General features: G+C 43.7%; 2 protein-coding genes across 7 annotated transcripts; both read left to right on the top strand.

Moving 5' to 3' along the window:
• Positions 1-258: 258 nt before the first annotated feature.
• On the top strand, positions 259-15,245 carry MYG1 (MYG1 exonuclease). Its single transcript, XM_042448077.1, has 7 exons — positions 259-456; positions 2,911-3,023; positions 3,602-3,761; positions 5,708-5,857; positions 7,200-7,322; positions 10,118-10,299; positions 14,027-15,245. The coding sequence occupies exons 1-7, from the start codon at positions 301-303 to the stop codon at positions 14,199-14,201; spliced, it is 1,059 nt and encodes a 352-aa protein (XP_042304011.1). The 5' UTR covers positions 259-300; the 3' UTR covers positions 14,202-15,245.
• A 163-nt stretch (positions 15,246-15,408) lies between these two features.
• Positions 15,409-26,144, top strand: LOC121920845 (leucine-rich repeat-containing protein 3-like). 6 transcript variants are annotated; one of them, XM_042448085.1, is made up of 5 exons: positions 15,409-16,412; positions 17,921-18,073; positions 20,170-20,251; positions 21,851-22,683; positions 25,757-26,144. In XM_042448085.1, exon 4 carries the CDS (start codon positions 21,872-21,874, stop codon positions 22,631-22,633), a length of 762 nt encoding a protein of 253 aa, XP_042304019.1. In that variant the 5' UTR covers positions 15,409-16,412; positions 17,921-18,073; positions 20,170-20,251; positions 21,851-21,871; the 3' UTR covers positions 22,634-22,683; positions 25,757-26,144. The 6 variants fall into 6 exon arrangements, with proteins under 6 accessions (XP_042304019.1, XP_042304022.1, XP_042304021.1 ...); XM_042448088.1 differs by lacking the exon at positions 20,170-20,251; XM_042448086.1 differs by lacking the exon at positions 15,409-16,412 and having other exon boundaries at positions 17,747-18,073.
• The last annotated feature ends 1,394 nt before the right edge of the window (positions 26,145-27,538 follow it).

Here is a 27,538-nt window from a genome sequence, read left to right as displayed (position 1 = left end):
GCCAAGAAAACCCCTTGACAGGTCCACCTTAGGGTCGCCATCAGTCAGAAACGACTTGAAGGCACATAATAACAATAATAACAACATAAATACAGCCACCCCAATGGAGCTGCATTGCAATTCTGTGTGCGCGTTTAGTCCCAGGAATATGGTAAAAATGGGCTGCAGAGAGAGGCCACGCTTCGGTCTCCCTCGCTCTTCTGAGCATGCTCCGAGCGCTAGCCTCTCTTCGGCCTCTCTCGCTCCTCTGCGCATGCTCCGAGTGCGAGCCACGCTTCGGTCTCCCTCGCTCCTCTGCGCATGCTCCGAGTGTTGTCCGTGCTTCCTCGCCGGAGTTTGCGCCTCATGCCCGGCCCGAAGCGCCCCCGCCCGGCCCGCATCGGCACCCACGGGGGCACCTTCCACTGCGACGAGGCCCTGGCCTGCTTCCTCCTCCGGCTCCTGCCCTCCTACCAGGTAGGCCCGTCTCCGAGAGCCATTCTGCGGGAAGGAGGTCCTCGGACTGCATCTCCCATGATCCCTTGCCGCTGGCTGGGCTGGCAAGGGCTGATGGGAGTTGTAGGCAAAAGGGGAAATAGCGGGCAAGGGCTGATGGGAGTTATAGGCAAAAGGGGAAATAGCTGGCAAGGGCTGATGGGAGTTGTAGGCACTCACACAGTCTACACAGTCTTTCATTCTACACAGGGAGAGGCTGCTGCAACCACACTGCTTTAAGTGCTATGGCCCAGTGCTTTGGAATTCTGGGATCTGTAGTTTTCTGAGAGCTTTACCCTTCTCTGTCAGAGAGCCCTGGTGCCACAACAAACTACAAACCCCCAGAATCCCATAGCATGGCGCCATGGCAGTTAAAAGCGGTGTCAAACTGCATTAATCCTGCAGTGTGGCGGCAGCAAGCAGCCTCTGAGGCACAAAAACTTCACAATAACCCTCACCTGGATTAGAGACTCAACACATTAAGATTTCATTGAGCCAGAGTAAAACTATGGCCCCCAGTGTACTAAATGCTTTCCCCTCTTTGAACTGCATTTCCCCTTAATTTGGCAATCTCCTCTGAACAAAGTTTGCCAAGAAAACCCCATGACAGGGTTGCTTTAGGGTCTCCATAAGTCAGGAATGACTTGAAGGCACACAACAACAACAACAACAAAGAGGAGCAGTCTGGATCCAGTAAAGGAAGCTCAGTTATAAATAATTGTTTCATCCTGTCCCATTTGGTTTCAAAATATTCAACAACCGGACACCAGTTCTTTACTGCCTACATTGGTTTCAGTGTTGCGTTTGACTCTGTCAATAGAAATTTGCAATGAGTCTTATACTGAACACAAAACAAGCACGGCCTTCATTCCTGTTGCTCATGGTTTATGTCTTTCCGTTTCCAACATCCTGTGTGTTTTGCTGTTGAAAAAGAAATCAGGATTCTGCAGTAAGAAAAGCTAATACATGTATGGTATATGAAAACCTACAAATACAGTTGTTGTGTCCCTTCTTGCAAGAGGGTGGGAAATGAGGGGAAGGCTATGCAAAACTCGTGCTCATAATAAATCTTATCCTCTCCCCTACTTCCACCCTCTGGTTTCAGTGATTTCACCATGCGTGTCCCCTATCCATTAAACTACTGTCACCTTCCTAAGAACTAGGAGCTTGTGCAGAGATGATCTTTTAAAAGTCCAGTTTCTTATACATTTCTGATTTCTGTGGCCAGTCCTATCTGTGCTTGTCTGCATGCACACAAACACGTAGACATATAGTTGTTCATTCTTATGTGCCTCCAAGTCATTTCTGAGCTATGGTGACCCCAAGCCAAATCTTTCCTGGGATTTTCTTGGCAAATTTCTTCAGAGGAGGTTTGCCATAGCCATCCTCTGAGGCTGAGAGAGTGTGACTTGCCCAAGGTCTCCCAGTGGGTTTTTATGGCTGAGCAGGGATTAGAATCCTGTTCTCCACAATCATAGTCCAATACTGAAACCACTACACTACTCTCATAGACTTACATAGCTGATATTCTGTTACTGACATATGTAGGTGTATGCATTTTTATGGTCCATGCGAGCTTTGAAATTCACTTCTGCTGACCACGGTAACCCTCTCAACCTTGCTGGAATGTCTGGGTTCCTCCTATGGCTGTTTAATGGCTGGAGTGGGGAGGGGGGGAATGCATTCAGGCAGCATCTAGATGTATTCCTGTAGCCAGTTAAACGATGGAGCAGGCAATTTCCTTGGACCTCTTGGGGTCTTTAGAACATAGCTGCACACTGACAGGACACACACACCCCAAATCCCCAATCCTTTCCTGCCCACTAAACATGTATAGGAGATAGAGCTGGCAACCTGGCTGCAGAAATTGTAGAACTTAGGGTGGTGTAGACTTACGACTGGTGGAACTTTATGCTGCACCAGTGTGATCTAACAGCATTCGGTGCAGTCCTGCACGCTGGCTCTTCGGCTTAGTAATGGAGATGAGCACCACCCCCTACAGCTGGTTATGGGTAGACAATATTGTCAAGGGACTACCTTTACCTTTTAGTGGGATCTAAGATCTCAACCATAATGTCCTTATTAGGTTGTCCCATACCTATTATGGAAAAAAACAATTTTGCAATCATTGATAATCTGTGTGATCCAGAAGCCTTCATGTCTACCATCCATGGAACAAGGATGTTGAAGCTGATATTACAACAGGTGTAAACTTTCAGATTACACAGAAGGGTTCGTCATACAGACTCAAGCTGCCTAAAGAAGCATACTTTGTGACTCCAAAACTTACATGAAAGAGCATTAGTGCAAAGCTGATATCTGATTAGTGGGAGAAAGAGCAATATGATCAGAGACCACAAGATAGATGGCCAACACGGCACCAAGGCTTGTTTTGTTTCATAGTTTGTATGTGTTGTCACCCTGCTGTTTCCCCAGGATGCAGAGATTATCAGGACACGGGACCCACAACTGCTGTCAGGATGTGATGTGGTGGTGGATGTTGGAGGAGAGTATGACCCTCAGAGGCATCGCTATGACCATCACCAGAGGTAATGTTGGAAGGTCCTGGTATCCACATATTCTGTTTGTGTGCTTCTTATTGGGCTGTACAGTTGAATATAATGGCAATATTTGGGATGTAGACAACTAGCAAAATTAAAATTATATCTTTAAATTATTATGTCATATGCACAACCCAAATATATTTGCATGTACATAGTTTAATGTGGTTAAAATGGAAATTTGGTAGAATGTGATATTTTTAAATAAAAATTTAAAGAATAAAAAAGTCATTTTTTAAAAAAAAAAAATTTTTTTTAAAGAAATTTAAAAACCTGGGGCCTCTCCTTTCTCCTCCCACTAAGCCTCACCCCATTCATATCATCTCTTCATCTGAGCTCCAGCATTTTAAAGGATGCAGGTGAATGCCATAGCCCGTTTCTGCCAAAAAGCAGATGTTTAGGGAGCAGCAGTGTCATCCGCCCTTTAGGGTGTTGTCTGGTGTGGTCTACATCCCCCATTCTTCCGTAGAAACACCCCTGGTGGTATGTAGGGATAAGGGGAGTGGGACAAGCCTGGCTTACATGTATTTGACTGGTCTCCCCTGATCTCCCCTTGCTCCTCACAGGTCATTTGGAGAGTCAATGCACAGCCTGAAACCTGATAAACCATGGCAGACCAAGCTGAGCAGTGCAGGGCTGGTGTACTGCCATTTTGGCTCCCAGATTCTGGCCAACCAGTTGGGCCTCAAGGATGAGGATCCTGTCGTGCATGTGCTCTATGACAAGGTATGGGCCTCAGAGAGAAGTACCTCTGAACAAGGTTTCATTTTTACAAACTATTTTTGATGACTGAAATTATTGTTGGTATTTTTACTGTTCTCTTTACAGAGTTTTTGAGACCATCCATGAATTTGTCTGTGGATTAATTAATGTAGGGTAATTTGGTGGCACGTGCATGAGGCTGTGCTGCCATTAGGGACAAAGAGGGGGTGGGTGGGCTGTGGAGAGGTCAATGCAGGCCTCCAAGTGCACTGATAGGAGGGCAGTGGCGAGTGTGGAGAGGGGGAGCTCCGACCTCTCTGCTTCCCTCCAGGCGACAGTGCTCCCTGGAAGCCACTTCCCTGCTCCTCCTCGCTCTCTGGTGGTGGCGGTGGCAGCAGTGGCAACCTGCTGGGTCCCTCTCCTGGCCGCTGCCACCACCTTGGTGACCTCCTCCAAGGAGGCCAGCCTCAGCAGAAGAGACTGGCAGGAGGCAGAAGAGGGGGTTGCCAAGGGAGGCGGTGGCAGCAACAGTGAGGGCAGTGGGCAGGGCTGCCATACATCCATCCTTCTTCCTCCCTCCCTCCCTTCCAGGGAGTCCTCTGCCAGGAGGGTGACCCAGGAGCTTGCCGCTGATGCCACCACCTCCCTCCTCCTCCTCCTCCTCCTCCTAGCAGTGTTCTTTGTCCTCCCCCTCCTTGCAATCACTGCTGCTGCTGCTTCCTTCCTCCTCCTCCTAGCAGTCCTCCTAGTCATCGTCCTCTTCCTCCTCCTCCTCCTTGTAATTGCTGTTGCCGACCATGAAAAACAGCTTCTGCCAACAGCAGCATGGCTGCTCACAGCCCTGTGGGCAGCTGCCCCAATCTACAGAAGCTTCTCGGGCAGTAGCACAAATTGCGAGGAGGAGGACGATGACGACCATTAGAACTGCTAGGAGGAGGAGGAAGAGGAGGAGGAAGGCAGCAGCTGCAGCGATTGCAAGGAGAACTGTAAGGAGGAAGAGAAGGAAGGCTGTGGCGGCAGCTGAGACCCGCGGATGCTGGGATCTGCGGATGGCAAGTCCACAGATAAGAAGGACCCACTGTAATTGTAGAAACAGTTTGTTATATATAGGATCACCTATTGTGGGAATAGTTCATCTAGATCCAAAACACATTGCAGAAATAATCCAATTTGAAACCTCTTTAACTGCCCTGGCTCAGTGCTAGGGGGTCCTGGGAATTGTAGTTTATTGTGGCACCAGAGTTCTCTGACAGAAAAAGCTAAATGTCTCACAAAACTACAAATTCCAGGATTCCATAGCACTGAACCAGGGCAGTTAAAGCAATCTCAAACTAGATTGTTTCTGCAGTGTGTTTTGGACCCTAGTTTATTTCTGATTTGGTATATTTAGTGTATAAATAGAGTCATTCACCTGTGTTGGTTTGTATAGTATAGGGAGTTAGAGGCTTGCTGTGGTTCTTTCATAGTGCCTTTGTGTATTAGCATGGGAGAGGAGGGCAGGGAGGGAGGATCAGAAAGGCCACTCATGTGAGAAAGGAATGGACTCATCTATGGCACCCCATTGCTTTCAGTCTCTAACCTTTGACTCAGGGCCAAATTTATAATTAAATAAAGTGAGGCAGGTAACTTGGGGTGTCACAGGGCAGAAAATTATTAGTGGTTTCATTTGTTACTACTTTAATGTATTTATTGTCAGGGCAGGGCATAGAATTTTCTGCCTCAGGTGCAAAAATAACTTTGGCTAGCTTTGACTCACCTGCACCTTGACTTGGGAATGTTTCACATCAAGCAAGCAAATATTTTGAGCTGATCTTTGGTGAGCATTTTCAAATTTTATATGAATGGGGCTTCCTTGCCCCACTCTGCAGAATAGAAGCAAAGATCAAAGGGCAGGCTCCACCTGACCTTGTGTCCCAAAAGCAAATTCTCTGGGACCTCTCACTGAAGTGACACTTTCTCTTTCCTCTTAGCTATATGAGAACTTCGTGGAGGAGATTGATGCAATAGACAATGGCATCTCCCAGTGGGAAGGAGAGCCCCGCTATGCCATGACCACTAATGTGAGTGCCAGAGTCGGGTACCTGAACCCCCGTTGGAATGACAAGGATCAGGATACAGAGGTAGGAATCCAAAAGGTTGGAAGCAGCTTTTATTTCTGTGTTTTAAAATGTCTGTGCCGCCCCTCGTCCTTGTTTCCACAGCTCCTTACATAACAAGAAGGAGAAGATGACATAAAAAATAAGTCAAGTGGCAATTTTTAAAATGAAAGTAATATAAGTGGCATTTATAACAATCAAACTTTTAAGACCTGGGAGAAAAACCAGTCTTGCTTGGTGCCAAGAGACATAGCAATGAGGACGCCAAGAATTCTCCTTCAGGACAGTGTCTCACATCTGGGATCTTGATAGAGAAGGTCTTCTCTCCAGTCAGTACTCACCTCAGATGGTGGGGGGATCTAGAGCAGAACCTTTGAAAAGTGACTTCAGTGGATGGGTAGCATCATGTGAGAGCAAACTTTCTTCAAGGATCTAGGCCTCAAAGCAAGTGAGGCATGTTGGTATCTATCTTTCTTCATGTTATCTTATGCTTGTTTTTAAGGAGGAGAATCCAGCCAGTAACAAAACCGTTTTTCCTCCCTAGTTAGGGCCAGCTCTAGGTTCAAGAAGACCCTCTGTGGTCTAAAGTGAGCTCATCTGGTTGGAGGCTGCATCAACAGCAAACAATAGTTCTCCAGTTAAGCATCAATAAGGTACCATTTTCTAGTTTCCCATAATGCCCTGGATGCAGTGTTGCTCAGAAGCACACTACTATCATTTCTGAAGGGAGCCTCAGGGCTTAGCTATTATCTTTCTGAAGTTCCTACTGACATCTGAGGGTGCTGTTTGCTAATGCTACTCTCAAAAATTGCCTGTTAGCTGATGAAGTCAGGCTGCTTCATCAGCTAACAGGTAGTCATTGTCTAGTTAGAACAGAGTGTTTTTGCCATAATGTGAGGCTATACTGGTTCCATCAGCATAAGCCACCAACAGGATTCCAACTCTTGACTCTGGCATGAAAATAGTAAGCCCATTTTAATTGAATTTACTAAGCAAAGATCTGATGTAGGCTGGCTGTGTGGCAACAGTGTTGTATCCTTAAGATCCACAGACTGTCTGCTGGGTTGGACCTTGAGGGTTGATTCTGTGGAGCAGTTTATAATGGCCTCTTTTAAACTCTATGAAACAGTTGTGAGCATAGGGCCTCAAGTGTTCTGTCAGAATGAATCTGGCATTGGTCAAGTGCTATGATGTCTGAAAGCAGCAAGCAGCTCATACTGGATCTTCAGCCCTGACCTTCCCATGGCTTTTTTACATCCATTCATTGCCAACAAGAGCATCTTGAACTTGAAACTTCAAGACATCTCTTACTGTCATTCATGCACATTGTATGGCCCATTCTCCGGTTTTGTACTGTCTTCCCCAGGTAGGTTTCCAGAAGGCCATGGAGCTGGTGGGCAAAGAGTTCTTGGACCGTCTGGATTACTATTACCGTGCATGGCTTCCTGCACGCACCCTCGTAGAGGAGGCCATCCAGCAACGCTTTGAGGTACGCATGACTTCCTCTAGCACTTTTCCCACATGACTCCATAAGACTAGGCAAGGTCAAAGATATGAGTGGTTGATGTTGTTGGACTGCAACTTGCATTAGTTCTAGCTTTGGCAGGGAGGGGGAATTCTAGTCCAACAAATCTGGAGGCCATGAAAGCACTGGCATGTATCCACATTGCACAGTTATAGTGCTTTGATTCTACTTTGTAGTTTGGTGAGGCACAAGAGCTCTCTGGCAGGCATTTTTGTACAATATTGTATTTATTATACAATCACAGACCATCAAAACATGAGATGTCGATTATGTAATACAGAATACAAAAACTATACAATAGAAAACAGACAGAGGAAGTTGCTGTTACTTAAAATATTTACTTAAGCTTTTACTTAAAAGCAGTCACTTAAAATCTTAAAACATAAGAAATGTTGTGTAATTAAAAAGAGGAGAATTTTTTTTTATTTTGGATCTGAATAATATTTTTATAAAACTGGGCAGCAGAGAGAAGAAACATTGCAGCCATTTCTTTCACACATGTATTAGCATCTGCTCATAAATAAATCTAGCGCCAGTTAGAAGACCTTCCAGGGAATTTATACAAGAGAACTTATATGTCTTATTTTCTTGTCTCTATAAAAACTACAAAAGAAAAGCACAAGATAAGGACTCTATTGATCCATCCCCACATGAACAAAGAACAGTTTTATAAGGAATTCCTTGGAAGCAACCATCCAGTGCAGTTAAAGAGATAATGACAATCCAGGCTCTGATTATGTGCCATTTTGAGATTGTCAGGTTTTCCAGACAGTTTGCACCCCTATTATTATTAAATAATAGGCCTTGATAAATTGTTTGCTTCGACAGCACATATGCTAAGATTGGTACAGAGAATATTAGCATGGCAGAAAATTCGAAATCCCTCATAAAATTACATATCTGAAGATTCCATAGGATGGAGCCAAGTGGTATCAAAGTACAATAATTGTCTGGTACAGATGCCATCAGGTTCACCAACACATCTTTTAATACACTTCAGAAACCCTGTTGTCAGTCAGCACTGTCTTTTTATGCAGAAGCATCTCTCACATACATAATGGTATAAATTTCTATTGTAATTTATGATGTGTATGCTGTTTTGCTGTGTATCCATAGCAAAGAAGCTAAGGAGCAAAAAATAATAATAATAATAATAAAATAAAACTTTAATATATACAATTCCCCCCCTTAAAAAAAGATTAAACAATTTCATCCATTAAAATTACAGACAATAAAAATCTAAAAACAATACTACAATAATAAAATAACAGTGGGCATAGTCTTTGCTTGTATATGACTGTGGGGGGAGCGTTCCATGGTTGGGATCTATTCTGGGAAGGCCTGCCGGAAGAGATCCGTCTTGACAGCTTTCTTGAAGCTCTCAAGGTTGGTAATTTGACGGATCTCGTCCAGCAGGCCATTTCATAAAGTGGGAGCATTGCGGAAAACATCATTTAGGAGGTTGCCGTCAATCTGGTCTTTGTGGACTGCAACAAATTCCTCCCAGAGGATCTGAGGGTGCGGGGCAGATTATACGGAAGGAGGTGATCCCTTAAGTAGGTTGGGCCCAAGCCATGGAGGGCTTTAAAGGTAATGACCAACACCTTGTGCTGTGCTCAGAAACGAATAGGCAGCCAGTGGAGTGATTTCAATATAGGTGTAATATGGTCACTCCTAGTTGTTCCTGTAATCAATCTGGCTGCCATTTTCCAGACTAGGCACAAGGGTAGCCCCATGTAGAGCGCATTGCAAAAATCAAGTCTTGAGGTTACCAGTGCATGTACTACCATTTCAAGGTCACCCCATTCCAGGAAAGGGCACAGCTGACGTATCAGCCGGAGCTGATAACAGGCATTCTTGACCGTTGCATTCACCTGATTTCTCATCTGAAGCGATGAGTCAAGAAGCACCCCTAAGCTGTGAACATAGTCCTTTGAGGGGAGCATGACTCCCTCTAGGACTGGAGGTTGCAGCCCGATACCTGGTTTGGGGGGGGGGGCTACCGTAAGTACTTCTGTTTTGTCTGGATTCAGCTTGAGCTTGTTTTCCCTCATCCAGTCCATTATTGCTGCAAGACATTGATTGAGGGGAGAAATGCCATCTGTCGTCATTGCTGATGACCGAGACATGGAGAAGTATATTTGGGTGTCATCAGCATACTGATAACACCCCGCTCCATGTCTACGGATGATTTCTCCCAGCGGCTTCATATAGATGTTGAATAACATCAGGGACAGGATGACACCCTGAGGGACGCTGCAGTTAAGCTCTGTTTTTGAAGGGCAGCTGTCCCTAAGCATCACCCTCTGGAATCTACCTGACAGGAAGGAACGGAACCACTGCAAAGCAGTGCCTCCAATTCCTAGCTCTCTCGGGCATTCCAACAGGATGTTGTGGTGGTCTGTTGTGTCACACAAAATGGCACACAGAGCCGCACGGAAGTTATATGCATTCTCTGGCCACTCTAGTAGAGGTCCAGTTTTCATTCTCTCCAGTTCTAGAACCATTAGCAGAGAGGTAAACATTTCCATGTCTCCTTCCAATATAATTTTGAACACTGGAAGCAAAGAGAAAGAGGCAAACACCTCTAGCAGCTGATAGTGCCACTGAACTTAATAGAACATAGATGGATAGATGACATAGTTTGCCCTGAAGTCATATGTGAGTCAAGATCTATATTCTGCTCATAAAAAAAAACCTGGAAAGTGAGCCCTTAATATAGTGTGACCTTGAATGAAGTCTGTCTTTTCCATTGGCAGATTGACCCCAGTGGTGAGATTCTGGTGCTGGCCCAGGGTGGTTGCCCATGGAAGGAGCATCTTTTCACCCTAGAGCAAGAGATGGATGTGAAGAAGCCTCTCAAATTTATCTTGTACACTGATCTGGGTGGACAGTGGCGAGTACAGTGTGTTCCTGCTGGCTTGCGTACCTTCCAGAACCGGTAAGTAGGGGCTTACAAGTGCCCTTGCACTATATCTCAGGGTGGTGGTGACAACAGTTTTGAAACACCAGTGCTCTCACAATGCTCCATATCTTCAGCTTGTACTTCTTTAAGATCAGAAGTGATTGTGATGACATCTTAAAGGTGTATATACCATGGGTATAAGTCTTCTTTCTATTTTGTTGAATTGCTATCTAAGATGCAGAGATGTTGAAGGGAGCTGTGCAAGGGAAGAGGGATGGAAGATGTTACTAAGTACACCCACAGCAGTTGGGATCCTGTTGGTGTTACTGCTTCTGGCTGCCCTTGAGCATCCAGGGAAGAAGGAGCTGCCTTACACGGGGGACACCATGGCCTACAAAAGCCTATGCCACAGTAAATGTTATCCTTTGCAGTGTCAAAGAATGTTTTGGTCTCAATCCAACATCCTCTCAACATAGTATAAATATCCACCTGTGGACCTATGCTATTATGAGCCCTGACTTACTATAAAGCTCCTGAAGTTGCCCCACATGACCATTCCACAGTGAGCAGAATTGGGGAGTGTCTGGCTACCTCCCCATAGGCAGATACAAAATGATCACAGCAGCACTGAGACCTCTAGAGCGCCCCCCCCCAATTGATCTCAACACTGATGCCATCATTGTGTGCCAGGCTATGGAGATTTAGCCAGCTACTTTTCTGATCCATTCTTCTCTCCATGAAGCACAGAAAGGTGGTGTGAATGGCTTTGCAATAAATTGCTAGTGCATGTTTAGGCACTGTGGGGGGCTAGAGGGAGGGAATAACCCATAGGACTTGAAAAAAGATATGTCCATGCATAAGGAACAGTTATACATGTGCATGTCCCTAACAGAATTCTGACCTATATTAACTTTTGCTGCTACAGACTTGCAATAGCTTCTGAGAAATCAAGCTGGGTTTCAATATATTTGAACCCTGTTTATTATTTTATATCTTTATGTAGTATAGTGAGCTAGTGTGGTGTATTGCTTTGAGTGCTGGACTAGGACTCTGGAGATCAGTGTTTCAATCCCTGTTCAGCCATGGAAACCCCTGGGTGACCTTGGGTGAGTCACACACACTCAGCCCCAGAAAACTCTGTGATAGATTCACCTTAGGATCACCATAAATCAAAAAGGAGTTGAAGGCGTAGAACAACTACAACAATGAGGTGTATTGGGCAAGGGCTACAGCTCAGTGGGCAAGCAATAGTTTTTTGTGCAGAAATCTGAAGATTCAGTCCCTGCCATCTCTGGGTAAGAATAGAAAACACCCTTCTCTGAAACCCACTGATATTCAGCATAGACACCACTTGGCCAGGCAGTCCAGCAGTGTTACCCATGCTGCTCCATATAAATTTTGGTATAAATGATAACCCTTAATGACCCCTAGATGAACTCTAATAGCCTGTCCACCATTGCCAGCAAGGTATGAGGACATGTACACACACCCCTGAGGGGCACCCACATTATCATATCTAGAGAGTCGCATAAAAGGATTATCATAGGACCAGGAAGAGCAAATGTTTGCCTTGCCTGAGGCTCTTGCCCCCTCCCAGGTCTGTTGTCCGAGCAGCTTAAAACCACTAAGACAATCAGACATGGACATCCAGGTGAAAAGAAAGTAATTAAACACCTTTGTTCTCACCATCAAGCACCTTTGCCAGAAGCAAGATTTTGCCTATAAATACTCCCAGATTTGCCTGTTCACTGGGCCAGTCTGGATTTCAGGGGGAAGCTATGTCCCTTTGAATCCTGGCTCCTGGCCAGTCATTCCATGGCTGAGCCTCATGCCATCCTCATCATATTCCATTTGGATTCCTGGAGGGAGTCTACATTCTGGTACGTATGTGTTTTTCCCCTTATAAATAAATTGGTTATTAATTCTAGAAGTCTGTCTCAGCTCTATTTAGTGGGATCCCCTGGTCTACTCCGTATACATATCTGGAGACGATTCTGCAAGGGCTGTCGTAGCAGGCCTTCCTTTTGCAATATTTGAGCTAATAACAATAATAATAAAATTCCCCTAAACGGACCCTTGGCTACAGCAGCTCTACTTGGAATACAGCTGCTCTACTCTATTCTGATGTCTGAAGTCCTTGTAAACTGCCCCGATTGCTCTTTAAGAGCTGAAGGGCAGAATATAAACCCTTAATTTTAAAACAAACGAACAAAAAATGAAAGAATTCATACTGTGAACAATGATTAAAAATGCAAACACCAGAAGCTGTACAATCACAGATGGGCAAAACCAATTTGCTGCCATACAACAACTCCGTTTTTCTCAGCAAATACTAGGGAGGCTTGCTGATTCAGTCATTGGGAACAGGCTGTAGCCTCATTCATTTATTCATTTTATACCCCACCAAGTGACCCAAGGCAACTTACAAACCTGAAAATAGAAATTTGCTAAAATGTACATTACAAAAGTTAAAAGACAATTAAACACCAATACAGTCAGCCCTCCTTATCCACAGATATTCTGTCCATCGAGTCATGCATCCACGGCTTGAAAATATTTTTTAAATGTGTAAATTCCAAAAAGCAAACCTTGATTTTGCCATTTTATGTAAGGGACACCATTTTACTATGCCTTTGTATTAATGGGACCTGAACATCCACGGATTTTGGTATTCATGAAGGGGCCTGGAACCAAACCCTAGTGGATACCAAGTGTCCATTGTACTATTAAAATTAGATAGTTAAAAACAGTTTGGAGGGCCAGTGTGGTGTAATGTTGGACTATGACTCTGGAGACCAGTGTTCAAATCCCCACTCAGGTATGGAAATCCACTGGATGATCTTGGGTGAGTCACATTCTCATCCTTAGAAGAAAGCAAAGGCAAACTCCCTCCGAACAAATTTTGCCATGAAAACTCTGTGATAGTTCACCTTAAGGTTGCCATAAGTTGGAAACAACTTGAAGGCACACAACAGAAAGTATTTAAAATACATTTAAAACATAATTAAAAAGAAACAGGATAAAAACACATCACGGCGGGTGATGGGGAAGACAACCTTGTGAACAAGGAAAAGCTGCATCAGATTTATAAAACAGAGGAGGCCAATCAGATGTAGAGCCAGTGTGGTATAGAAGTTTAAGCATTGGCTCTATTATTGGAGAACAGTGGAAATCCACTAGGTGGCCATGGGCAAGTCACACTCTCTCAGCCTCAGGGGAAGGCAATGGCAAACTCCTTCTGAACAAATCCTGCCAAGAAAACACCATGATAGGTCCACGTTAGGGTCACCGTAAGTCAGAAATGACTTGAAGGCACACAACATCATAAGTCAGATGTGAGACTGGGGCGGGTTATAGACCGCCGCTTTGAGGTGGTCTGCCGCCGCCGTCGTTTGCTCCGTAAGGGAGCCGTCGCAGCCACACCGCGCGGCCCCCTTACGGAGCAAAAAAGAAGCTCCAAAATGGAGCTTCTTTCTGCGGCGCCTCTGTGACGTCGCGAGGCGCCAGGGGCACATTCACGACGTCACAGGCGCCGCGACACGTTCGGACACACAGCGTCCGATACGTAAAGATGGCGCCAGCCGTGTGGAACGGCCGCCGCCATATTGTACGGACAGAGTCCGTATTAGACCCAGGGGTGTCTAGAAGAGACGCCCCTTTTTTAAAATGGGACGTCCTGCGGACGTCCCAAGTGCCGGTCTGTAACCGGTCTAAGATAAGCTCCCCTGGTTTCTCCAGACTGACTTCTTTAACTTCTCCACAGATTGTCACTTTTGGAGGAGTGGCAGGGTTTGCGAGATGAGGAGCTCTCTGAGGTCAGCGGGATCCCCGGCTGTGTCTTTGTGCACTCCAGTGGCTTCATTGGAGGGAACCACACGAAGGAAGGTGCATTGGAAATGGCACGAAAGACCCTGGCTCAGAAGACTGACACTAACTGAGGAGCTGGGCATCACCCATTCGGACTTCTAGCAGTCATTTGTTTTGTCAGATTGCTATAAATTTGAGGTTGTTTTTCTTAAAAAAAAAAAAAGCAAAGCAATGTTTGCGTGTGATTTGTCTAACAGAGCAACAAGTATAACTGCACTCAAAGGGTTAGTGGCAAATCCTCAAAGCCATGCCATAACCATTACAGAGTGAAATAGTTCCAATGTATGAAAAAGTTCATTGCAAATACATCTCCCAGAATCACCAACCAACAAGACCACTGGCCATGCTGGTGAGGAGGCTCTGGAACTATAGTCCAAAGAGGTAACTTTTCTGAACTCCGAGGAATTCTTTGGGAACAAGCTTGGCAAGAGCAACAAATCCCAGATTAAAGGGCTTACGAACAGGGTGTGTCAGATGGCATGTGGCTCAGAAACAAAGTGGTGGATGTCTAAGCATAGATGAAGTGAAAGTACACAAAGATGGCACCATTCCTTTTGTTTTGCATAGTTCTGTCATTTTTATCATTCTCTGTTTTATGTTTTTGCTAGCCGGGAGGAGAAGGGTCTATGCAGGGCACAGAAGCACTGTCAATATTTTTTCCTCCCCTTTGGCTTCAAATTTCAGCAAACACAGCCTTTGTTATTTTCAGCCTACTATATGTTTATAGCCTTATCATGTAGAAATGTGCTTTAAAAAAGAAAAGAAGGCTGGCTTTTACACCTACTGCTACTAATTCTTGAACCATTTAGAGAGTCCTGGTGAGATATTAGACACATCAGTAGTTTTTTTTTTTTATCTTTAGCACTGGGACTAAATCCATCCTAAAATTTACTGGTGTTACTGACTGCCATCGTGTACTGGATTTAAGAGCTTTGGAAGGGGCAACTGCCACTTTCCATGCTTTAAACCAGGGACAGGCAGTTATCAGACATATAAGATCTATTTTGTTTTCTTAGAGATCCAGCACCTGAAGCCTAGTGCAAAAGACATAAACTTTAAATTAAAGAATTATGAATTCATTTTGATTCTGATTTTGGAAGCTAAGCAGAGTCATGCATGGTTAGTACTTGGATGGGAGACTGCCAAAGAATTCCAGGTGTTGTAGGCTATATTTCATAGGAAAGAACTGGTAAAACCACCTCTGAGTATTCCTTGCCTAAGAAAACCCTATGAAATTAATAGGGTTGCCATAAATTGACAGCCGACTTGAAGGCACATACACACCCACCCACCAAATACTGTCTGTCTGTCTGTCTGTCTGTCCATTTGGCCAAAGATTCGTAACAGCCTAAATGTGTATTAAACAATTTGCCAAAGCAATTTTAAACTATATAGCTGTACAAATTGGGGCAACATCATTAGACCCCCAAAGGCTAATAAAATGCTATGCTCTAACTTGGGGACAGAAAGAAGCTATTGGCATGAACCAGGCCTCCAAAGGAAAGGCACTCCAAAAGCAGCATGCCACAGCAGAAAAGTCCCTCTCCCATGTCTGTTGTGCTACTGTGTTGCTCCCGTTGGTGGGACACAGAAGACCCCAGTCTTTAGGAAGGCATATATAGGGAGAGCCACTGTTACCAATGTCAAGGTCCCAGCCATTTAGGGTTTGTCACCAGCATCTGACTTCACCTTGGGAGCATACTGGCAACCACTGTAATACTTTTTAAAACTGCCATGTGCTTTCTACAGCACAAATTGTACAGTTCTCTGCAAAGGACCATTTTGAGAGCAGCCCCCATGTGATACATATTAGAGTTACCCAAACACATGTGTTACAGAGCCAGGTTAAAATTTCTAGGAAGCAGGTAAGACAGGTATAGGCTGAGATCCTACATCATGTAGGTGAAGCATCACATTTTGCTTGCACTGGTGTCATGGGTGGCATGGCAGAGGCTGCTGCTTCTCTCTCGGAGAAAGCAACTTCCTAGTCGCAGATCACAGTCCCATGGCCATTTAGATGCTAAGGAAAGGTATGGGGGACATCATCATCTATACAATGCCATCAATTTACATGGTGCTTTACAGGTACAACAAACGAAAACTGAATCTTGCCAAAGGCATATCACTGTGTGTGTATACACATCACTGCAAAGAGAAGGAAAGAATAAGAAAACTACAATGTAGCTCTTACCTTTCTGCATTTCCAACAGGGTATCAGGAGAGCAGTAACTGTTTTTCTCCTGGATACAGCTCGATGCTGCCTGGATGTCCCATGCCCTACAGTAAGTAGCTTCTCTTTATTCTCCCTCACATACAGCCCATTGAAGCAGGCCTGTGCATGTGTATTCAGTATCTCTTTGCACAATGAACTTTAAAAGGTGTGTCTATAACCCCATGTTGTACGCAAACACATCACCAAGAGGATCCCAGCCAGGCTCTGCTTGAGGCAAATGCTGTGTTCTTGAGCCAATGTGTTTTCCAAAACGAGGGCTTTATGCAGATAGAGGTAGCAACCTCCACTGCTGGTAGATTTTGGATGCAGTCCAACATCCTCCTAGCAGACTGCAAGTACCAACATGGAGAGAGAAGCTATGGCAGCACTGCACAACTCCTAGGCACAATAGCAACATTGCACAACACATCAGTGACTGAATCCCATTGTGGAACATGCAACTGCAACACACAATGTTGTTGTATGCAGAATTCCACTTCTGCCTGTTAAATCATTTTTAACTCAATAGATAAATTATATTCTGAAAGTAGATCTTTGTACCTTTGAACAACAATCTTTTTAAAAAGATCTGTACATGTTTTAAATAAATTTAATTTCATCATAAGCTGCTTTAATTGTAAGCCCTCTGAATTTCAGGAGGAGGAAGGGGGAAGATGAGTGAAAGGATGGATAAATTAACGTAGCTCCTTTTGTTTAATGTAGAATAGTCCTGATTATCCTTTTCATCTGAATAATGGAATAGATAGAGGTTCTTTTGCTCTGAGTGCTCAGTTATGGGGGGGGGGGTGTTCCAGAGCAGGGTGCCCCAAATCATTCCAACTACCACTATAGCACTGTAAACAACAATAAATATGGAAGGAGAATTATACAACAGAGAAGGAATAAAAGTATTTGACCAGTGAGAAACAGTGCAGTGGACGGAATCTAGGCTGCCACCATATTGCAGAAAAGAAAATCACACTGATTTTCACATACATTAACAACAAGCTCTTAACTAAGCTGGCAGCACTAGGCTGGGTGGCCTGATTCAGAAGAGAAAACATCTCTCAGTCAACTCTCAGCAATCTGGAATAGCTCTGGATTGCAGCTTTCTAAGGGCGTTTGTGGCATTATTTTTGCTTAACATCCCTTTCAAAGGCTCACAATCCATGGTGCACACAAATAAATACAGACTGATGTCCTGTCTGACTGTCTCTGGCCTCATCTACATTGCAGAGGGAATATAGTTTGACACTGCTTTAACTGCCATGATCAATGTGATGGGAATCTGAGATTTAAGTCTTGCGAGTTATTTAGCCTTCGCTGTTAAGAGAGCTCTGGTGCCACAGCAAAGTACAGATCTCAGGATTCCATATGATGGAGCCATGGCAGTTAAAGCGATGTCAAACTGCATTCATTCTGCAGCATGGCAGCAGCCTCTGTGTCTTTCTCTCTCATTCCCCTTTCCTCTGCCACTCCTCAGGCTGCCGAGTGGGGCAGTCTCTTCCACTCTCCTAATAACCTGCCAGCCTGCCAACCAGCTTTGTGTATGCCTCCTGCTCTTTTCCTGATGAGTAGCAAACCAAGAGACTTGATGACAAGATACAAAGTGGGTCTGCCATCCTCCAAAGAAAGCTGGACAGGGGCATTACCTGCTACTGAGATGGTCCCTTAAGCTGCCTGGCATCCTTCAGCCCAGAAAACGGACCCAGGAGAGCACTGTTCGCACAGGTGTGTTTGGAGGACAAGGGAGTCTTGGGTTGGTGACAATTGACTGCTAAAGGTGGATAGCTTTCATTTTTGTTTGATGAATTCTGCTCCCTTGAACTGCTGCCTGATGCAGACATTGAGCAGACAAAACTTTCCTCAGCCTGTTCTCAGAAAGATATTAGATAGCACAGCAACTGAGTGGATGGTTGAGGTGTGTGGTCTTTCAGGTGTTGTTTGATTTCAGTTCTCATTGGTCCTAGCAGGCATCATCTATGGAGAGGGATGATGGAAGGTGCCATCCAGCAATATCTGGAGGGTCACACAGTCCTCATCCCCTCATCCAGCGGAAAATCCCATTTGGGAGTACACAAGCTTGTGGTTCTCAAAATATCGGGGGAAAGGGGAGGGATGTGATGGATAGGATGGGACAGACAGAGACTTAGATGGGTTCTCATGCCTTTCACACTAGAGTGATGGACATCCTTCCGATTTTAACACCATTTGGGGTGGGGAATCTGATCTTCTTCTGATTGTTGCACCTCTTACAGGAAGAAGTACAGAGGCCATCTGAAAACTCAGTAACTTTAACTGGAATTTCAAAGAAATTTTCTGGATAAGCATTTTCAAACTAAGTGCAAACTAATATTATGCTCTGAATTTTTGGCAGTATTCCTGGGGAACCCCTTTCTTGAGGGACATAATCAAGTAAAACTGGGTACAAAACTGCAGAGAGTTTTTACTGAGCATAAATTCAGCTTGACTAGGTTTGTAAAATCTGCCTTCTGTTTTTAACTGTCCCAGAATCCACCAACTAGATCCAGATGCCTTACAAGTAAAGGGTTCTGAGCCAAATACTTTGTTTTGAATACCAGAACCAACCAGAGTGACTTACAGTTCTTTCACACAGCAATCCACTTCTAGTCACCCTGGCTGCATCCACAGTGTGAGAACAATCCGGTTTGACACCACTTTAACTGTCCTGGCTCAATGGTATGGAATTCTGGGAGCTTCTGGTGCCACAACCGTCAAACCGGATTATTTTAGGCTATGCACAGTGTTGCTGCTTCTGTTATATGACTGGGAGTCAGATTACCTAGAAATCTATCAGTGACTGTCAGCCTAACCACAATTTAGAATAGCCATATGTAAATGAGAACAGGGCTATCTGTACCTCTAACAAGTTGCGTAGAAGAGCTATTCCAGCAGATGATGGTAACATGGACCCCAGCCCTGTTATCCTTTCCCTTTCCCTTTTTGTTGTTGTTAATTGTCGCTTTGAGTTATGGTGACCATATGAATGAGAGACCTTCAACACACTCTGTTAGCAATGTCCCATCTATCCCCCATGAAGCAGTCTTCCTCTTTTCTTTGCATTCCATGTTACCAAGCATTATTTTTTTCTCATGAGTCATATATTCTGTATGACCATATTCTATACCACCTGTTAAGTTTGCAATTGCAGCCATGCAGAGATGCAGCAGAATTGCCTGCTCTCTGCACTTAAAACAGTGGGGATATCTACACTGTAGAAATAATGCAGTTTGACACTACTGTAACTGCCACAACTCCATTCTTCAGAATCCTGGGATTTGTAGTTTTGTGAGGCACCAGCACTCTATGGCAGAAAAGGCTAAAGACCTTGTAAAAGTGTAAATCTCAAGATTTGTACTTAAAAGTGGTGTCAAAATGCATTATTTCTACAGTGTAGATGCAGCCAGTGACTCATGGAGAAACACGGGTGGTGGACACTTATTTCTTACACCTACACACTCAGAGTAAAGTTTCAGGGCATGAGATTGATGTGTGCCTCCAGTTTTAATTCTGAAACTAAAATCATGCCTCAGCTGGTAAAGGTTTGGGAACATTGCTGTGCTAACTGGTTAGGGTGATGGATAGCTGGGTGTGGCGAATGGCCTAGACATTTTGTGGGGTCTTTTAATAGCAACTTGGTCTATAAAAAAGCAGCAAGTGACACTTTAATGGCAATGAAGAGAAGTTTCCATGAAGATTAAGCTGCTGTTAAAGTCGTCGGAGCAGGGCCATGGGCAGAGTTAAGGGAATGAGATGGATACCAGCATTTGTTCTCCTCCTAAAGGTTTGTAACTACATTTTTTCAGTGCCCCAGGGAATGTCTTAGAGTACACTTGTGGGTTTCTTTTTGTGAGGAGGAGAAGACAACATTTTAAATACAATAAACAGGTAATCTTAGACCTTGCATGTATAAACATCTTGTAATGTGACTATAAGCATGTGGGCAAGGACCTCAAATTGCAATATAATTATTGTACACTACAGACTTCTGAGGCACATAATCTTCATTATCATTATCATTCATCTGCTTTGTAAGCTTTATGTATGATACCTCTTATAAGGCTTTCTCCCCAGCCCCCATTTAATGGGCTGTGGTTTGAGATGGAGGCCCTGGTTTTGTGGTGATTATTTAAAATTATTTATGTGTTATGTATTTTTTGTAATTTTGTAAACCGGTTTGATCTTATTGGAAAGGTGGTATATAAATACATTTTTATTTATTATTTATTTATTAAAACAATACAAATGCTTCCAAAGCCAAATACACACCCATTCTTTTCAGACACTGCTAAATCTGAAGAATATGAACAAACCACACAAACCTTGCAATGTGGACAAGGTTAAGATAGCAGGAGATAATATGCTTTAAAAATATAGAATGGTAAATATAAATAAGATAAAGAAAAAAAATTGTAAGAGACTCCTTTTGCAATTATCTTTCCCTTACCCCAGAAGAAACTTCAATTGAAGTAAGTGGCACTTCTGAATAGAAATGTATAGGACGACACTGTCAATTAAAATATGTAAACTTGGGCAAGGCAGGGTGGGGTGGAATATGGCCTTTCAGATTCTGAAACACTGCAGTTCCCATGCTGGTCACCCTTGGAGTTGCAGTTCTGCAACATCTGGAGGGCCACATGATTTCTACTACCATTGTAAACACATGAGTATATGCAGTGGTTTTGCAGTCTCTGATCATGACACAAAGCAGGAAACACACGTTTATAGAGAGGGGGGAGTAGAAAAATGTTTATAAAAGCTAAATCTTGATTTTCAGCAAAGTAGGTAAGATAAGGGAAAGGATTAGGGGAGAAGGTGGCATAAGATAGTTGCAGAAGTGACAGTTACAGTAATGACTGGAGTATTATTTTGTGATGTACCATTTCTCATTTTCACAAGCTAGAAATAGTATGTACATCAGGATGAGATATATATTGTGACATATGTCAGACACAGATATATAATTTTATTTTAAAAATCCAGTCTGGAAATAGAGTGGAATTTTGGTATCTGCTGGAGTTTGGTTCTAAGTATGCTCAAGTCTCATTAAATACAATAGCATAGTAAAATGGTGTCCCTTATACAAAATAGCAAAATCAAGTTTTGCATTTCGGATTTTTAAAAAATATATTTTCAAGCTATGGATGGCTGAATCCATGGATAAAGATCTGTACATAAGGAAGACTGACTGTAGTACTGAAACAAACCCCATAAAGATCCACCCTGGGTGGTAGAATTGGAATGGGGAACCTTTGACTCTCCCAATATTATGGATTTTGTTAGACTTCAGAACCCTAATCCAACATAGGCCACTTGTTAAGCATAATGGAAGCTGGAGTGCAAAACACTTGGAGGGCAAAGAGTCTCCCATCCCTGTCAAAGAACTTTTCTGTCATTCATCTACCTACACATCTTATACTTGCTTTTTGCTCCTAGTTCAGGGTCAGTGAACCAGGCTCTCAACATCTCTTCTGGCCTTCCCAACAGGAAGAGAAGAGCTATGCAGAGATGCCAGCTTTGCCCACACTCTTGTTCCTGATGCTCGGCTTTCAGGGCAGCCTTCTGTGCCCCCAGAGCTGTGACTGCCCACCTGAGAGCGGTGTGGTGTGGTGCAACCGGCGGGATCTGGTGATCATCCCATTTGACATTCCTCGCGACACCCGTGTCCTTTACCTTGACTCCAACTGGATCACTCATGTACCAAATGGGGCCTTCCATGGCCTGAAACAGCTTCGTGAACTCCACCTTGCAGACAACCTCATTCAGAGCATTGCTCCAGGGGCCTTCCGGGGCCTGGGTGGGGGACTAAGGCTGTTAGACCTGTCAGGCAATCAACTACAAAGAATGGAGGTGACTCCTTTCATCATGTTGGCATGGGTTCGGCTGGAGCTCTACGACAACCCCTGGCACTGTGACTGCTCCATGCAGGAACTGATGGGGGCCCTCCCCTTGGACCCTGAAACAGTGGAGGACATTGTGTGTGTCACAGCCACTTGGCAGGAGTATGCAGGCAAGACCCTGGCCCACCTGCTCAGCTCAGGCATCAACTTCTGCCTCAGTCAACAGAGGAACACTGACCTAGCAATGCTGCTCACCATGTTTTGTTGGTTCACTGTGGTCATCTCTTATGTTGTCTACTACGTCCGACGCAACCAAGCTGAGTCTCGGCGCCACTTGGAGTATCTGAAATCCCTGCCGCTGCCTAGCAAGCAGCCAAGCCCAGAGGAAGAGGAAGCGGAAGAAGATGACACACTCAGCACCATCCTCTGAGGGCTGGAATTGTACAAGATGGAGCTGCACAACAAATGCACACTTTTCAGGTGGGAGTTATGTGCTCAATATAAATTGTTTTGGAAGCTTTTTTTTTAAGTGTCTTTAACTGTTACAGTTTTGCCCTATGGAAACTAGAGATTTAGAAGAAATTCTGTGATGAGCTGCTCAATTCCCAAAGCAGAACAATTCCCAGAGCCCATCCCAGAACCACCTACCACTGTATTCACTCCAATTCCAATGATGAACCTACTTAGGGTTTCAGATTGATCTTTAAAGGAACTATCCTGTGTTGAATCTATTCTCGGCATAGGTCTCAGTGCCTTAGACCACTGCTTTAAAGTTTAGACTAATCTTCAGGACAGATTAATTGAATCCACCAGCCATTACAGCAAAAACCATGGTTTAACCCAGCACCACCTTCCTGTGGCAGAACAACCCTCTAGGTAGAAAAACTATTGGCTGTGCTAGCATGGTCCATGCCATTGTATTGCCCATCTCTATATATGGCTGTGAAAGCTGGACAGTTAAAAAAAACCGATAGGAAGAAAATCAACTCATTTCAAAGGTGCTGGAGGAGAGTTCTTACGGATACTGTGGACTGCTAAAAAGATCAGTAAATAGGTATTTGAGCAAATCCTGCCTGAATTTTACCTAGAAGCCAAGATGACTAAACTGAGTACTTTGGCCATATCATGAGAAGACGTGACTCTCTAAAAAATATGATAATGCTTGGGAAGATAGAAGGCAGTAGGAAAAGAAGAAAATAACATAAGGGATGGATAGATTCAATCAGGAAAACTACGGCCTGAGTCTGCCAGGTCTGAGCAGGGCTGTTGAGGATAGAGGGACTTAGAGGTCTCTCATCCATAGGGTCACCCTAGGTTAAAGTCAACTGGAAGGTAGCTAGCAACATTGCTGGCTGTAGATGCTGGGAATCAAAATCCAACACATTTGCAGGGCGCCAGATTAATGAATACTCAGCTGTAGGCACCATATCTCCCCTTCAGATCAGTTTTTTAAAAAATTATTTTATTTATTTTATTTTATTATTTTATTTGTTTCTGTACCTTTATTGAGAGGCTCGGTTAAGATATAAAACTCATATTACAGTGGAAATCAAAGACATATCTGTGCGTTAGTCTGGGGAATCAGAGTGCAAAGGGATGGTAGCACCTTTGAGACTAACGAAAAGAAAGAAGTTAATGACATGAGCTCTCATAGATTTCCTCAGATGCATGAGGTGGAATGAAGGGTCCAGGGACAGACCTATATAAGCAGGCTGTGTGTAAGAATGCCCAACTTTGTGGGCATGGAGATGAGGTTACAAGTTCAGTTATAACAATGGCCTTTGGGGAACAAAAGCAGGAGGAAGGATGTTGCCTAAAACCAAGGTGAGTAGATAACTAGGTGAATGAGTATTGGAATGTAGTGTGGGAACCAGAAAGAAGGCATCTTAAAATTACAAGTTGGCAAACACACTCTAGTAGTTGCAGTCCAACAACTTAATCTATGATGCCCACTCCAGGCTCCATTTTCTAAAATGTGGTGGTGACCTTGGAGATGACTACCATCACCCCTGCTATTGCTTGGACTTGCTGTGGGGATAGATCCACCCATTTTAAACCTATAAGCCACATATCCTCCTTGTTGCTCTCAAAATTTCCCACTTGGTAGAGGCTTTGGCTGCATCCATGCTGCAGAATTAATGCAGTTAACACAACTTCAACTGCCATAACGCATTGCTATGGAAAGCTGGGTCCTGTAGTTTCTTGTGGCACCAGAGATCTCAGGCAGGGAAGACTAAAATATCTCACAAAACTACAAATCCCAGAATTCTATAGCATCGAGCCATGGCAGTTAAAGAGGGGTCAAACTGCATTATTTCTGCAGTGCAGTTGGGGTCTTTCTTTTGCCTCCCACTCAACCCACAAGGGCTACGGACCTTCCACAGCCACTCTTTCACACTTCAAACGAAGAGACAGGGGTGACATTTAGGGTAACCATCCTTTCTTCTTTCCCCATGGAAAGTGTGCCATGCTCCTTTAGTTGTGGCACAAGAGGCCAACCCCGCCCCCAAAAAACACTACCTGTTGTAGTTCGCTCTATATCCTTTGGTGAGATGACTTTGGCCTCAGCCCTATTGTTACTCCTGTCTAGAGAAGACCCATTGAATTAATGAGATTGGTTCACTATTCAACAATTGGTTTCATGGGATTATTGCTGTCGTCATTATCATCATCATTTTATAGTGCCATCCATGTACATGGTGCTTTACAGTTACAGTATAAAGCATATTAACTATATTGGAATAAAACTATTCCATATAAAACTATTATTATATTATAAAAGATTAAAATACTGTACTAAAATACAATAAACACACACACATGCACACACAATGTAGAATAAAATAAAATAGTCAGTACGGGTAATCAAGTACACTAAAAATACAAAGCATCAATCTTTGCATTAATCTGTGTATCTTTAGGTTTACTCTAATTGGGACCAACCAATAGGATTCTAACCACTCTCTGGGCCCCTTCACACTACAGAATTATACTGCGATGATTGCACTTTAACTCCTGTGACTGAGTCCCGTGGAACCCGAAGGGATGGGTTGCAGAGGAGCTCTTTGGCTGATGATCCACAATGCCCCCCTTCCAGTGGCAATCCCAGGAGTCCATAGGATGGAACTATGGGAGTTAAACTGGAATCGTAGTGCTATAATTGTGTAGTATGAATGGGCCCTCTTTAAAAAGTCACACCAGCTCCTGCATATCTGCCCACCAAGCAACTGAAAAAAGAATGAGTCTACACAAGCCAACCCTCATGAAGCTCGAAACACTTAATTGTTTAAAAACTAATTTCCCTTTCTTGCAGGTACACGCATACATACACATATCCCAATCATCATCATCATCATCATCATCATGTTTTTCTCATAATTACAGGCTGCATAGGTTTTCTCCACTGAATTGGACCCCCTTTTACTAGGAGTTGTCCGGTTTATCTCTTCCCGTTTGCCAGGGATTTAGGCAGAGATATTACAGCTTAATGCTAGGGGATTAACAGTGAAAACAATCATAAATCCCTCTCTCCTAATCCTTTCTTTTTCTATAGGGATGCTCCTGCCCCATCTGCGCAGCTACAGCCACTTTCCTTTGACTGCCTCCTTCCTCTCCCTTGCAGCTGCATATTACATCAGGGCTGAGCAATGCCCTCTGCAAGCCAGCGAACCCTCAGTTCAGACCTTTGGCAAGACCAGCAGTCTACTAGGCAGAGAGGAGGTAAAAGAGAAATGGAGAATGAAGTGGGGACAGCAGAAAGAGAAAAAAGAAAAGAGGGTGACAGAGAAAAAATAGGGTGTCACCAACCACTTTGGCTCTTGTGCTGCCCAGCACTGGATAGGACCTCATCCTTGCATTGTGGTTGGTGTTACTGTGCACCTTCAAGTTGTTCCCGACTTATGGCAACCTATCATGGAGTTTTCTTGGCACAATTTGTTCAGAGGCGGTTTGCCATTGCCTTCTCCTGAGGCTGAGAGCGTGTGACTTGCCTAAGACCAGTGGGTTTTATGACCAAACCGGGAATTGAACCCTGGTATCCAGAGTCATAGTCCAACACTCAAAGCACTACACCACACTGGCTCCCTTTGTATTATAATAGCAAAAACCTAATGCCTTTTCATACAGTTAAAATGCTACAAAGCCACTTCAATTACCATGGGTACATTCCTATGGAATCCTGGGATCCACAGATAAGGGTGGGACCTTTAGGATTCTCAGCCGGAGAGATCTAGTGCCTTGTCAAACTACAGATCTCAGGATTCCATAGGAAATCATAGCATTAAAACTGTCTAGCATGAAAAGGCCGAAATTTCAAGACCTAACTAATACTGCTTCTTTTGATTCCTGTTATCTGTATACAAAATGTATTTCCAAACAGGTTTCTCTCATTTACATGTTGTTTCAATTGTATACTAGACCAAAGTTGGGCAATCTATACCCCTCCACATTTTGTTGGACTACAACTCCCATTGTGACCCTTGTCTGAGGTGAGGGAAGGTGTAGTCCAACATTACTGGAGGGCACCTGGTTGAGAAAGGCATAGATGCCCAGTCTGAGCTCTTTGATCAGAACAAGTAATCCAAAATATGGCTGAGCTTGCACCTAAAACACATGCAAAAGGTAATTGTGCTTGGAAATGTATTGCACAGATGAGATCTGCATCAACTGCTGTCAGTCACAATATCCATGCTATTTGGAAGAAGTAGCTGGGGGGATGACTACATCTTCCTTTTGAACTTTTCAGAGGCATTTAGTTGCCCATCCTTCAAAATAGCTAAACCAAATTAATTTGCAGTCTAATGTCCCAGGGCCTTTCTGGGGTTGGCATACATACTAATACAACTTGAGTCTCCCTCATTTGGAATTCCAAAATACTCCAAAATCCAAAATGGTCCACATGGGTGGCTGAGAGAGTGATAGCTTTGCTTTCTGATGGTTCAATGTACACAAACTTTGTTTCATACACAAAATTATTTTCTATGTGTGTAAGATATATATGAAATATACCATATATACTTGACTATAAGTGGACCTCATGTATAAGTCGAAGGCAAGTTTGGGGGCAAAAATTGTGGATTTTGATATGATCCATGGATAGGTCAAGCATAAAACTTAGAGTGCTCACCCTAAAGGATGATGAGAGAATAGAGCAGAGTCATTGCTTCCAGAACAGATTATACTCCTGCTTTTCACCAGGGGATGGTTCTATAAGGGTTAAAGTACAGTACCTACATTGACCCATAGATAAGTCCACTCAGCTTTTTTGGGTCATTTTTTTACTATATACAGTCATTCAATTATGTATTTAATATTAATATTCCAAAACTGGAAACAA

Source organism: Sceloporus undulatus, chromosome 2, assembly GCF_019175285.1.
Source record: "Sceloporus undulatus isolate JIND9_A2432 ecotype Alabama chromosome 2, SceUnd_v1.1, whole genome shotgun sequence".
In the NCBI taxonomy this organism is placed as follows: Eukaryota; Metazoa; Chordata; class Lepidosauria; order Squamata; family Phrynosomatidae; genus Sceloporus; species Sceloporus undulatus.
This window is presented reverse-complemented; position numbering and strand designations above follow the sequence as displayed.

Excerpts from the sequence above, each read along its gene's own strand:
- LOC121920845 (XM_042448087.1), top strand. The coding sequence starts at position 21,872 with ATGCCAGCTTTGCCCACACTCTTGTTCCTGATGCTCGGCTTTCAGGGC.
- MYG1 (XM_042448077.1), top strand. The coding sequence starts at position 301 with ATGCTCCGAGTGTTGTCCGTGCTTCCTCGCCGGAGTTTGCGCCTCATG. Across the intron at positions 3,024-3,601 it reads CGCTATGACCATCACCAGAG|GTCATTTGGAGAGTCAATGC; the intron begins GTAATGTTGGAA and ends TGCTCCTCACAG. Across the intron at positions 5,858-7,199 it reads ACAAGGATCAGGATACAGAG|GTAGGTTTCCAGAAGGCCAT; the intron begins GTAGGAATCCAA and ends TGTCTTCCCCAG.